General features: G+C 37.4%; 1 protein-coding gene across 14 annotated transcripts in view; it reads right to left on the reverse strand.

Annotated features, from left to right (window-relative positions):
- Window positions 1-13,215, reverse strand: part of Mef2c (myocyte enhancer factor 2C) — a 171,180-nt gene that overhangs the window by 31,272 nt on the left and 126,693 nt on the right. For 9 of the 14 annotated variants that reach the window (XM_008839430.3, XM_017799741.2, XM_008839425.3 and 6 more), the window contains 2 exons: window positions 10,073-10,216; window positions 1,456-1,642 (listed from right to left, as the gene is read on the reverse strand). In XM_008839430.3, coding sequence (XP_008837652.1) covers window positions 1,456-1,642; window positions 10,073-10,216 — 331 coding nt within the window. Of the gene's footprint in view, window positions 1-1,455; window positions 1,643-9,875; window positions 10,014-10,072; window positions 10,217-13,215 lie in introns of all 14 variants that reach the window. The other 5 variants (XM_029566619.1, XM_029566620.1, XM_029566618.1 and 2 more) reach the window with 3 other exon arrangements.

The raw sequence follows: 13,215 nt of genomic DNA on the forward strand, positions 1-13,215 counted from the left end.
AAAAATCTTGGCCATGTTTATTTGTGAGAATTGGGATCTTTCAGTAAGATTGAATATAATAATTAATTTTAGTTTTTAAGGAATAGAATTTAGTAAAAATTAATAAGACTATTATCTGATTGAGATTTTTCTAGTTGCATCTAATTGATAATTTATTGTTATTAGTTGGTTGAAGGTTTTGGAATTAGAAAAAAATGTTCATTATAGTTCAAGAAAATGTTTACAGTTTCCCACTAGAGTTTTAGAGTAAAAGTATCAAATTAAGAAAAATAAATGAGTGTACATTATCAAGTAAGAAATTCAAGAATATTTGAATATGATCTGAAATGAATATATTTGGTTATTAAAAATTTATATGAAAAAATTTAAAAATATTAAAACAGAAAATGGCACAGTAATGTCCTTTATGCACATTTCCCGGATTCAAGATTTATGAAATCTTCTAAAGAAAAAATTATTCTCTAAGTAAACTACTTTAGTACAGTGAAGTATGCCTAAGGTAACTAAAAAATACATGATAGAATGCTTCCTTAAAAACAGAACATAAATGCACAGTGAACTGCTGTATGAGACTTATACACTTAGTTCTGATGCTGCTTCTGGAGATAGGAAGGAATGGCTTAGTCACATTCAGCATGCACCGAATTAGCCCCCACTGTGAGCTTGGCAAATCAAGTGGGCAGTCTTCCATTCAAGATTCCTCAAATCCAGTGGAGAAAGAGATGCATATTCAATACAGTACATCATAATATACTTAGCTTGATTCGCATACCAAACATGGCTAGGCTTTCTCTGAGCAGTAATTTCATGTCCCTAGACTGTTGTGACTTGGACAACAGTAAGGATTTCTTATAAATATTGATACAAATGTATGGCAGGTGTACATGAGTGTGTGGCATGCTCTTAGCTGCATTCCTGACTTGGCTTTGTTTTTGTTTCACACTCCTTATGCTAACAAATCATATAGTTCCTTTCCAGCACAATTCTTTCTGGGATAAGTTATTACAAAAATAAATGAAAATTGGCCTAAGTAATTAGTAAGTACGTGTGGCAAATGCTATCAGAGAACATAAAGGATGAATTCACAGAGGAGGTGAAATCTCAGTAGGAGGAAGAAAGAAAATAATAGTTTAATCAGAAGATATCAGGAGTAAAAGTGTGCAGATATTTGACATATTGTTTGAGAAAGCATGTGGTTAAAATATAGGCACTGGAGATGAGTGACAGGCAGATTTTCTAGGCAAATTATTGATTACGAAGTATTTTAGAAGACATTTTAAAGAACTTTATCATACAGAAAATCTAGTATGGGGTATTCACCATACTATAATGTTAAGCAGTGAAAAAAGATAAATAGGAAACCACAGTGTGTCTCATAGATAAGAAACCTTTTGCTTTTTCCAGAATGGGTTTGTTTCAGTGACTTTTCAATGTTATGTCCTTTTGAGGACATACCTGTGTTACCTGCACTTGGAGGTCGATGTGTCACACCAGGAGACATACTATTCCTCTGCAGAGATGGGTGGGCCAGTGGCAGAAGGTTGGGGTTTCCCAGTGAGCTGACAGGGTTGCTGTACACCAAACTGTTATGACTGGACACTGGGATGGAAACTGGCATCTCAAAGTTTGGAGGTGGAACAGCCTGTAGGAGCAGAAAAAGGCGGGAGGAGAAGGCCATATAAATAAGAGAAAAGAATAATAATAGAAACATTCAAGTACAGATAGCATTAATTTTTCCAAGAAAAATTCCCAATTCCAAACTGTGGTGTGTAGAGCTCTGAAGACGTGCAATCATAAATTGATTTCTTCAATGTGCTTAAACCTCTTTCTTTGCAACCATTAGAAAAGACTTCACTTTTGTCTAAAACAAAGCCCCATTTCATTAGATTCCATTGTCTTTGAATTCCATTCTATTAAGTAATAATTGTGCATTTGTGATATCTGAATCTGGTGTCAGAAATGACTGTAAGATCAAAGGTATGTGATTGTGATAACTTCCGAGAGAAAAGGGAGGATTAAAATGCAAACCAGAGCCTTTGGTTTAATTGCTTATTGAAGCATATTTATGCAGAAGTTTAATGATATAAAATCATCCTCAGGCATGTGAATAGCACATATAGTTTAATTATTATTTTAAAAGTATGTCTTTTAATAGTAACTCCAAAGATAATAAGCATTTTAAGGTACAGGTTTCAACAGAGCATGTATCATTCAATAACTCACATTTTAAAGTGAGAATGCAGAAAATGTTAAGCTTCACATTTTGCTATATAGGTACTATCTCTACCACATGGCAAGATCTATATCTCCAATGAGAGAGTTGGCAAATATTTAGTGAACTGAAGCTGTGCGAATGTCTAATTAGAGTAATTCAGGTTCCAGTTATTGATTATTTTGCTATTATTTTGGCAATTTAAGCAAAGTTATATTTCTGTTTCTGCCTGCAGTAATTCATCATAGCTGTAAACACTCGTGTCTTTCTCTTGTCAGTATTACAAATGAAAATATTGTTTGAATACATTGCCAGAGGACTCATACTATCATAGCATATAGCATTTAAAATGAAAAATTGTTCTTCTGTGTACACACAAAAGATTCACACAAACCCTGAGATGTTTCAATAAGTAGTTGTCCAAGTTTAAATGTATGTGTATTTGTGGCTCAGTTGGTTTTCTGTTATTGCTTTGATTTTTTACTACTTTTTTTTTCTTGATAGCTAATAACTATCTGTGATTGGTTGACTGGCTGGCCTGCATCATACACAGTCTTTGCAGTATTTCCATGTTTATGTTTATGCTGTTGATAATTATAATAGTATTCTCTGTTTATGTTTGCTTCCATTTCCTGTTTTTAATCTACTTCCACTTTACAGGCATGGCAATATTGATAAGAGCAAATTTTTTTAAAATTTTTCTTTCATGTGACTTTGGTATCTCACTGTTTTTAGGGAGAATAAAAATACTCAAGTGAGGTAGTAATACATCTACTCTTTTGTAGGTCATTTGTGTGTTTTAAATAAGCTAACAGAAAATGGTTTTGTTTGATGAACATTATGATGTGGTAGAATGTAAATGCATAATAATGTATCAAAGCATGAGTTTATGCCTAAATATCCAAAGCCAGTATCTGGAAAGATGGCTTAATGGTTAAGAGCACTGACCGTTATTGCAGAAGACCTGTCTTTGAGTCCCAGCACCCACAGGGCAGCTAACAACCATCCATGACTCCAGTTCCAGGGGAACTGACTCCCTCTTCTGCACTTACATACATGCAGACATAACATTCATATACGTAAAAAAAAATCCAAAGCCATATTTTAAGAAGAAAAAATATTAGAGTATGCTGTAAAGCAAACATCTATAGAGTGGAAAAATGTTGTATCTCATCATTAACAGGTCAAATAAGAATAGAAGACACCTAATAAAATAAATAATCATGCGAAGCAGCCTCCGCTGACCCCTCTCCTCACTCTCTGCCTCTTCCGCCCTGCTCTGTGCTCCAGATACATCAACCAGGCTTTCTGGCCCATAGTGGAAGCACCAGCAGCACAAAGTGGAGAGAGGCCAAGACATGTTTTACAGTAGCATCCATCTCACTGGGCCACAGCCCTGTTGCAGGGGCTGCATTCCTCCAGAGAATGGCATACCTCTGTGTGGCTCTCTCTTACTAAAAAGGGTTCCACCTGCTCTCGTGATTTCTCCCTCTCCCTGCTCCTTCAGGACTGTAGGTAGCAGCAGCTTCTAGGCTGCAAATCCTAAACTTATTTCATGACTCTCCTTTAGCTCTATCTACTCCTATAGCTCTTCTAATAAACTCTCTTCAGTTAGACTTTTAAGTTTGGCACCTGTTTCTGGCTATGACCTTAGAGCATGACATTCATTCTTCTGATTTGGAACTCAGGTACTCTATAGGAAGGAGTGTTTTGGAATTCTGGGGATGGGGTGCTAACACTCTGGCTCCCAGCGCCACCATGCTTTGCCTGCATCACTTGCAGCTATGTCATAACTGGCACCGACTCTGGCCTTGCCTTCTTGTTCTTTACTTTCAATGCAGCAATCAGGATTCTGATCCTTTAATACACAAATGAGATAGTAGTATTCTTCTGTTCAAGTTTCTGTGAGTGTGCTCATTTCACTCAAAGTAAATGCCTGGCTTCCTCCAATGGCCTCAAGACCCTTCAAGCTCCAGCTTTTACCATCATTCACTCTCTTGTTCCTCTCAGCCTACCCTTCCTCACTGTCCTCATTCTTGATTAAATGCCTTGATTAGCTCTAGTACCATATCCAAATGTCAGTTCAAAACCTGGCCTTCTCAAGGAGGCTCACCTTGCCTCTTTTACTTAATCTGGCATCTTGCCTTGCCCCTTACCCACCTTCAGACCTCTTTCCTTTCTCTTTGAAGATCAGTGTTGAAGCTGATCAAATAATGTGCCCTTTCATCAAGGTACTCAAATGCTGTTGCTATAAAGCAGTGCAAAATGTACTCTACTTTTTATTATATAACTCCAATATTTTTCTTTATTTTTTCCAATATTTTTCTTTAAAGGAGAATTTTTAGGAATATATTGCATTAATATAAAAGTACAAGCTTATTTTCTGAATATTTTCTATTAAACAGGCACCACGGTGAATAATTTACAGACTTGATGTAATTTAACCCCTTCAACATTCCTTCATTGCATAGAATTCTTCCCTTTTCAAAAATGGTAAGATTGAAAAGTGGCCCAAGGTCAGTGAACCACCGACTGGACCTGTTTTTGACACTAAATTGTTATGCAATATAGGTTCAGCTTTTGGGATGAAATAAAATATTGTATTCAGAAATCATAATGTTCATACATATTGGGTATTGTAGATTATTATTTGTGGGCCACATGAATAACAGATGAATGCAACTGAGGCCTTGGGAAAAGGTAAACATTTTAAATATATATTTTTATTGTTTTTATGGTGTATGAATGTATTGCCTGCATATGTGTAAGTGCAGCCATGTCATGCAATGCCTGACATCAAAAGAGGGTGTTGGATGCCCTGGAACTGGAGTTTTAGACAGCTGTTAGTTGCCATCTGGGTGCTGGGGAATCAAACCCAGGCCCTCTGCAAGAGCAGCCAAATGCTCTTTACCACTGAGACATCTCTCCAGCCCTGGGATAAGGTAAACTTTGAAGATTCTTTTCTTCCATATTTACTTAAAGTCCATACTTTAAAACTATCTTTTAATTATAAATGTTTAAATTTGTACTCATTGTTTCTACTTATAAATATTTTACTGTTACTGGGTACATAAGGATCAGCTACAAAGCATCATCTTCCCTGAGTACTATACAAAATATTGACTGTGTCTCATTAGAAAGCAAAGACCATCACCCTTCCTCCAAGGGATTCTAGGCACATTCACAATATAGATTATTCATAATTATACAATGAATTCTGAGCCACCTTAACAATCAGTTCAGTGAAAGCCACCACACTCCTTCTTCCCGTGACCTGTCATCTTGAGAAATTATTCTGTTTTTAGCAAGTTAGAGCATAACAATTTGATAAAACTTATTTGTGACTGGGTAAATGGTAGTCAAATATATTCTGATATCAGGGTATACTTGAAAATTTAGAACTCATAATATATGCCAACCTCATTTATGCACTCTATCTTTTGTTTGATTGCTTCCATCAATACTAGAAATGAGTTATAGCAATTTAGAAATATATCACAAGCTTAAAAATGACCACAATGAAAAGATACCTTAGAGAATCAGAAAGAATATTAGCCTGTCTCCAAGAAATCTCAGTTGCAGTCAGGTTGTGTAAAAACTTGCCACCTAGCCAGGCACATCATTTAATATCCCTTGATCCTAATTTCCTTATCTGTGGAAAGCAATGATTGACTGATAAAGACACTGGAAGTTCCTAAATACTTTGGGGGTAACACAGAGGTTATATTAATACATAAATGTTTTGAATAAATCTGCTTTATTATTTTCTTCCTGACTTCTGAAAATTAGGAAACTTCAAAAGATTTATATTACAAAAAATTTGTCTCAAAAACAAAAGCCAAAAAAAGTAGTTTCAAATTCTGAGCTTGCAATGATCCCAAGGGCAGACCCCAAATGTTTAGAAGACTCGAATCAGGGAGATGGAATTTGGGGTGAGGAAATGAAATGCTGTGCATAAGCCTCTCTGTGTAGCTTGCAAGACACAAGGAAATGGGTGTAGAGTTCTTATTTAAAAATGTGAAGAAGGGGCTGGAGATTTGGCTCAGTGGTTAAGAACACCGGCTGCTTTTGCAGGGGACCCAGGATCGGTTCCCAGCACCCACAACATTCTATAACTCCAGTTTCAAGGGATCCGATACCCTTTTTTGATCTCTGCGAGCCATGCATGACACGGGTAGAATTATATGCATGCAGGCAATACACTCATACACATAAAATAAAGAAAACAAAACATTTTTAAAATGTGAAGAATTTCAAGAGAGTGACAGCAAGGCATGTAACCAAGCACATCTCTGTGAGGGCATGTAAGGCCTTACAAGATGCATGCATGATGTCTGAAAGCTTGCAGTTCCTATGTCTGAACAAAGCGATCATGGTTCCTAAGGCATTCTACTCAGAAGGACATCTGAACTCTTTGTTTTCCTCAACCTGACACAAAAAAAAGGTTCAGTAAAAGTGAAATAATATACTTTTGATAAGATATTTATTTTAGTTAATGGACCCTACTTTATTTATATGAACAACTGAACTGAATCTGCCTGCCCTTTTTGCCACTAATGATACCTTTCACACTGAGCTAGGATGTAGTCACCTAGCAGAGAAAGAAAAAGTCATACAACTCTAATGCCTCCAGACTTTCTGGTGACGCCTGCATGCACCTGTCCATTCCCTTTCCCTCCTTACTCCTCAGTGCTGAGTCTTTCATTGCTGTCTGAACTTTTGGGAGCACACCTGCCCTCCTTCCCCTTGCTTTCAGAATCTACAAAATTAAGGACAGGTGATTATGCAGTTACCCTTGTCATCCCTCTCCTCCCTACACTTCTCTATCCTGTTTTGACCTCATCATCTTGGTTAGGTTCCATCTTCTTCCCTTTTCTTTAAAAGCTTTTCCATTTTTCATCTGCATCAGATCTATATATTCAATCTTTTCCTGTTTTCAAGCATTCCATCTCTGAATATAAATAATTTCAGGTGATAATTTCTGTCAATCCTAGGTACAACATCATGTCTCTCTTGTTACAGTCAATATTTTGACGAAAACATGGACTATTTCTTTCTACTTCCTATTTTCTCATTTACTCTCAATCAACCCTGCTTCTACCTCTCATCCATTCAGCCCCTTTCTTAATCCCTGGATCCTCAGATGGAGTTGTTTTTGCTTGCTGTGAAGCCCAGCATGAACCGTAGCAAACTCAGCAGGAGGAAATGCTGGTCGACAAGAATCCAAATCACCCATGAATTATTTTACGTAATTGAGGAATATGGGCATAAATTATATTATTCCAACAGGTGACTGCAATATTAAGTTTTCTATTTTAAAAGGGAAATGTTTCAAACTGGGTCTTTGAAATAGCAAAACACTCTTGTAATGTTTTTAAAGAGGTGGAGACACTCTCTACACACAAAGGGCAGAGTGTCCTTGCTTTGCTGTAAATGTTTTAGCAGCTGTGGAAACTTTCAACAAGACTCACTTCCAGAGACTGAGGTCAATGTGCAAAAACTGGGCTTTTCATCGTAGGGACTGAAGCACTCACTGGACTCTGTGGCTCAGTGGCCCAGCCAGAGGCTGTGGGTCTCCTTCTGACTGCTCTGCCCATGCACTCTATTGCGGTTTCTCATCTGCCACACACCCCTGCACCTCTTAACAAATCATGTATCTTGATTTTGAACTTTTTACATGACAGCGTGAAATATTCTGAGGGAACTGTAGGGAAAATGATTCATGCACATTCCCCTGAAACTTTGTGGGTTCAATCACTGTCCATATCTAGGATCCTCTTTATTAGGAATTATCAGCAACATTACAGATGTACCTTTTAACCAGCTGTGCAGGAGATTCTTTATAGTTGTAATGTTGAAGGTGTTTTTCCTTACAGTTCTAAGTTCAAACCTTTGTGTACACAGTTCCAAAGCAGTGATATATAAAACTCCCAAGAAATGATACCCAAAGTTGTCCATGTGATACACACATACAGAGAGAGAGAGAGAGAGAGAGAGAGAGAGAGAGAGAGAAACTCAGACCATAGAACTAAAAGCTGACCCAAAGGAACTGTTTATTTTCTTTTTCTGGGTAAGATAAAATTTGGATGGATACTTCATCATTTCAGAATTTTGTGTACATCTGGCAAAGTACAGGAAATTCTTCAGAAAGTGAAGTGTGTACTGTGAATGTGGCGCATTAGCATACTTGGGTGGAACAAAAGCGTTGACCCAAAAGTGTATTAAAATTCAACAAAAGCTGTACTGCTGACACTGTTTCATTTAGCAAAAGAAAAAGATACATATTTATGAGGAAAGAACTTTTAATATGTACATGTTTTCTAATTATTTTTGAGAGAGGGTCTCTCTGTAGCCCCAGTAGTCCTGGAACTCATAGCTATGTAGACCAGACTGGCCTAGATCTCACAGAGTTCCACCTGTCTCAGCCTCAGAGTGCTGGAATTAATGGCATTTGCCACCACACTGGCTTACAAATGGTTTACAAATAAACTTTAAAGGGTTCAGTTTCATCCAGCAAAGTTGAATGGGCTCCGACTATGGAAAGCATTAATTTATTTCATGAGGGCAGTTGTGGACATGGCCAGCAGTTTTTGGCCTCCAGTATCCACATGCATAACTGACAAAGTACATTTTCCCTGCAGATTTACTCTCACTACCCTCATTCCAGCTGCTCTGCTAATGTACCAAAAATGTACTTTTCTGAAATGGAATGAATTACCTACTGAGGAATTTGTGTACGCATTAAGGTTCAGGCACTACATTACTCATAACACATAAGCCTCAAGTGTAATCCTTTTATGCCACTAAATTGATATTGCTTAATTGATGACAGAATATTATAAAAAAGTATGCACTTTTCTCCTATACATCTGGGCAAACAAAATAGTACATGCACAGTTATTTTTCTTAAATATCTGGCAAGGCATATGATCGATTGTTAGAAAATTTCTGAACTGGTTAACACAAAATTTAGCCAAATGTTAAAGCATGGAAAATGTTGGTATAGGCAAAGCAGATAATGTTCTGAGAAAAGCTTTGAAATCACCCCAGCACGCAAACATTGAAGTCTTACCATTAGGTTTCATGCAGTCTGTTTCCTGCAGTGCATTAGCTTTAACCCTTCAGTGCTGAGGTTGAATTTCATGTGTAGGGGGAGGGGCTGACATTTCATTCAGAAATCACCTTTTTCTTAGGTGATGACTGTCAGTGTAGAAGATGGAACTGCAGTTCTACTCATGAATCTGGTCGCTGTATACAATATATATATATATATACACAATATACAATATGTATTTCATAATAAATCTTCAAACTTGTGTAGAAGGTGATTCTAGTGTTTTACTAGTATACTGTACTGTGATTTGTGTGAGAACTTTCTGTTTAAAAGATTGCATAAATTCAGGGTGTGTCATACAGATCTTTCTCTTCCTCCTGTGAACTGCTCTACCTCTGAATGAACTTCTCGATGGCAACTCTTTGAGATTATGTAATTTCAGTATCCCGTAGGGTTTGCTTTCTAAATGCACTGCCCATGGGATGAGATGGCTATTTGATTTCATATGACTGACCTTGCAATGCTTCTTAGAGCAAGCCATCACTGAGAGGGTTAAGCATGTTACTGCAGCAGTTATCAGCAGACCAGCCATCTACCTTTGGTACTTACAGGAATTTTATGACTCTTGATCATATTATCAAATTCTTCATTAATTTTTTTGTATTTTTCTTCAGTGCGTGGGGTGAGTGCAAAAGAGGAGTCAGGATCGGGGCTTTCACAGCCTTTGTTTTCTTTCTTGTTCAATGCCTGCCAGGTTCAGAGAAATATCAAGAGTAAAAAAAATGAAGGGTGTTTCGAGTACTTACACACAATCTTTGCCTGCTGATCATTAGATCAATATCTTCGTTAATTTTCCTGTACTTGTCCTCAGACTCAGGGCTGTGACCTACTGAATCGTCTGCATCGGGATCTGGGCTGTCACAGCCATTAAGGCCCTTCTTTCTCAACGTCTGAAACACATAATGTGGAAAGTTCAAATCTAGACAAATGCTGTAAGAGACATTTAGGGATATTATAGAAATTCAAGCTGTCCAATATTTCAGGTTATTACATATGCTATATTACATTAGGGAAAAGAAATCACAGGGAGAGTCTGATGCATTTCAACAGTGTTCATCACCAGTTTAAAAAAGAAATGGAAATATTTTGTTTGCAGCTAAATTCAGTCAATGAACAAAAAGGTTCAGTGAAGTCTCTTGATAGAGAATTCAGATAGAAATATCTAGCAAACTGCAATGCAATATAATATTCTTTCTTCCACCACAAAAATGTAAATATTCAGGATGTTGTATGACGACTTAAGAATCTGTGATGATGAAAAAAGCAGAAATGGTGGAAAGCATCTCTGGGTTTAATGTGCAAGTTGGCATTAATGTCCTGTCCTACCCCCTGCACTTAACAACCAAAGGGCATAAGAACCTAGCTAACATTCTTACCAGGCACCGTTAAGGAACAAGCTCATCTGTAAGAATTACTTCTGTTTGTTACAGCTCTGTGTATGTATGAGATTCTGTACTGAAATTATTAGAAATCACTGAGAACTTATCTTTCTAAACATGAGCTGGAAGCAATGGTGAAACAGCTGAGCTTAGCGCTTCGTTATCCTGAGCTGGGTAAGGACGGCAGCACTGCATAGGTGACCAAGCCAGGAGCTATCAAAGAGCAAAAGTTCTCCTGGCTTCAGTGGAGCAAGAATCAGCCTGAGACTGTCTTTTGACACATCAGAGTAAAAAGTCAATGGCTTATCTCCAGTCTCCTGTCTCCAAGGATGTAGGTCTGGTCTAGTCTCAGCTGTCACTAAGGGAAAGTACTCATTCAATAGTCTAACAGTTTAGAAATGTACCAGTCAGGAGTTCTGGGTCTTATTCTTTTTTTTTTTTTTTAAATAAACTAATGGTTGGCAATGGACCTATACACAATCTACTGAGATTTTAGTTTTGAAGATCATAAAACATCTGACTAGTCTTAAAACTTCGCATGTTAACGATTAAGAGAGTCATAATATTTCTTATTTTTTCCTGGTGGTAATTGCCAAGATTGGTTACAAGAGAGGCATACCCATGTGTCTCTCACTAATAGAAAGTTCTGCAGAGTTCACATTTGTTCAACACGGAACTCAGATGACAAAGCAAAAGCTGCATCATCAAGTTCAGGGACCGAAGGCTCAGGTAACACTCCATCTCTAATCCACGCATTTGGAGAAAATAAAACTACACGTCTTTAAAAAGTACTGCCTGTCGGGGCTGGAGAGATGGCTCAGCAGTTAGGAACACTGGTTGTTCTTGCAGAAGACCTGGGTTCAAATCCCATCACACACATGGCAGCTAACAACTGTCTGTAATTCCAGTCCCAGGGGATCCAACAACCTCTTCTGACCTCTGCGGGCATTGCACAACATGGGTGCACTTACCTACATGCAGGTAATACACGCATACACATAAAATAAAAATAATAAATACAACTAATAAAAATGTACTGTCTGTCTTAAATAAAACTAGCTGGTCATGGTTGCACATGCCTTTCGTCTCAGCACTTGGGAGGCAGAAGCAGGCAGATCTCCTGGTCTACATGGAGAGCTACATGCCACCCAGGGCTACATACTGAGACCCTGCCGCAAAAGAAAAAAAATTTAAATCTACTGGATCTTACCAATGTGCAGCAAATGTAACTGTAATTGTCAAAACTGTAACTGTCAAAATTACATTATGAGGCACTGAAAGTTTTTACTTAAAATCAAACCAAGAGAGCTACTATTTCACTACTATACATCTAAGGTATAGTACAGCTCTGTAATTAGCTATTAATTTTATAATGGTACAATATAAAAAACATGGCTACATCTTATTTTGTGGCAACATGTTTGAATATTAAAATGAATATTTTGACACAAGATGGTAAAATATACATTTATAATACTGGAGAATTTGTAATTGGAGGGGCCACCTATCCCCTTCTTATGAATCTATAGCCTAGCTTTTGGCCCAGAATAAGTACTCAGTGGGTCTTACAATAATACTATAAAGGACATCATAATACAACAGGATGATAATTTTATTTACTTAAGTTCCTATAGTTAAACTATTTTGTCAGCGTTATCTCAGCCTCAAGAGTGTTTTATTTATTGCACTGCCACATGTCTCTGCTTTGACTTGAGCTTTTAAAAAAACTTTCAGAATATCTTGCATTATAGTTCACATATTTTTTATAATAATTGACTTACAGGCCTGGAGAAATGTCTCAGTGGGTAAAATGCCTGTTATGCAGGCATGAGAACCTGAGTTCAGGTCCCCAGCATTGATGTAAAAAGCTGGGCTTTGGTGGTGTGTGTCTGCAACTCCAAACTCTGGGGCATTGGAGAAAGATGGATCCCTGACTGGTCCTTTAGTCTAGCTGAATAAATGAATTTCAGGTTCAGAGAGAGACCCTGTCTCAAAAAATAAAGTTGGAGAGTGATCTAGGAAAAATACCTACATCGACTTCTGGCCTCCACAAACACATGCATACACCTGCATGCATAACTGCACATACCTACACTAACAAGTACTTAAAACACACAGCACACACGTATTATCTCACACAAAGATATCCACCCACACAGATTCACTTTTGTAGAAAAAAGTAGGTAAGGCCAAGAAAATAGTCCCTTTCTAAAGTTATTTATATTTTATAAGGCATATTCAAATATTCTTATGCTAATCTTTAACTTTAACTCTTACAAGGTATTAATTTAGAATCTTAATAGGCAGTACTTTTTTTGTTGTTGTTGTTGTTTTTTGAGACAGGGTCTCCCTGTAGCCCTAGCTGGCCTAGAACTCATTATGTAAACGAGGCTGGCTTTGAACTCTCAGAGATGGGTCTGCCTCTGCATCCTGAGTGCTAGGATTTAAGGCGAGCACCACCATACCCGGTGGAAATAGTTTTTTTCACTGTGTATTTTATCCAATAAATC

This window comes from Nannospalax galili, unplaced genomic scaffold (genome assembly GCF_000622305.1).
Source record: "Nannospalax galili isolate Female #2095 unplaced genomic scaffold, S.galili_v1.0 scaffold918, whole genome shotgun sequence".
Classification (NCBI taxonomy): domain Eukaryota; kingdom Metazoa; phylum Chordata; class Mammalia; order Rodentia; family Spalacidae; genus Nannospalax; species Nannospalax galili.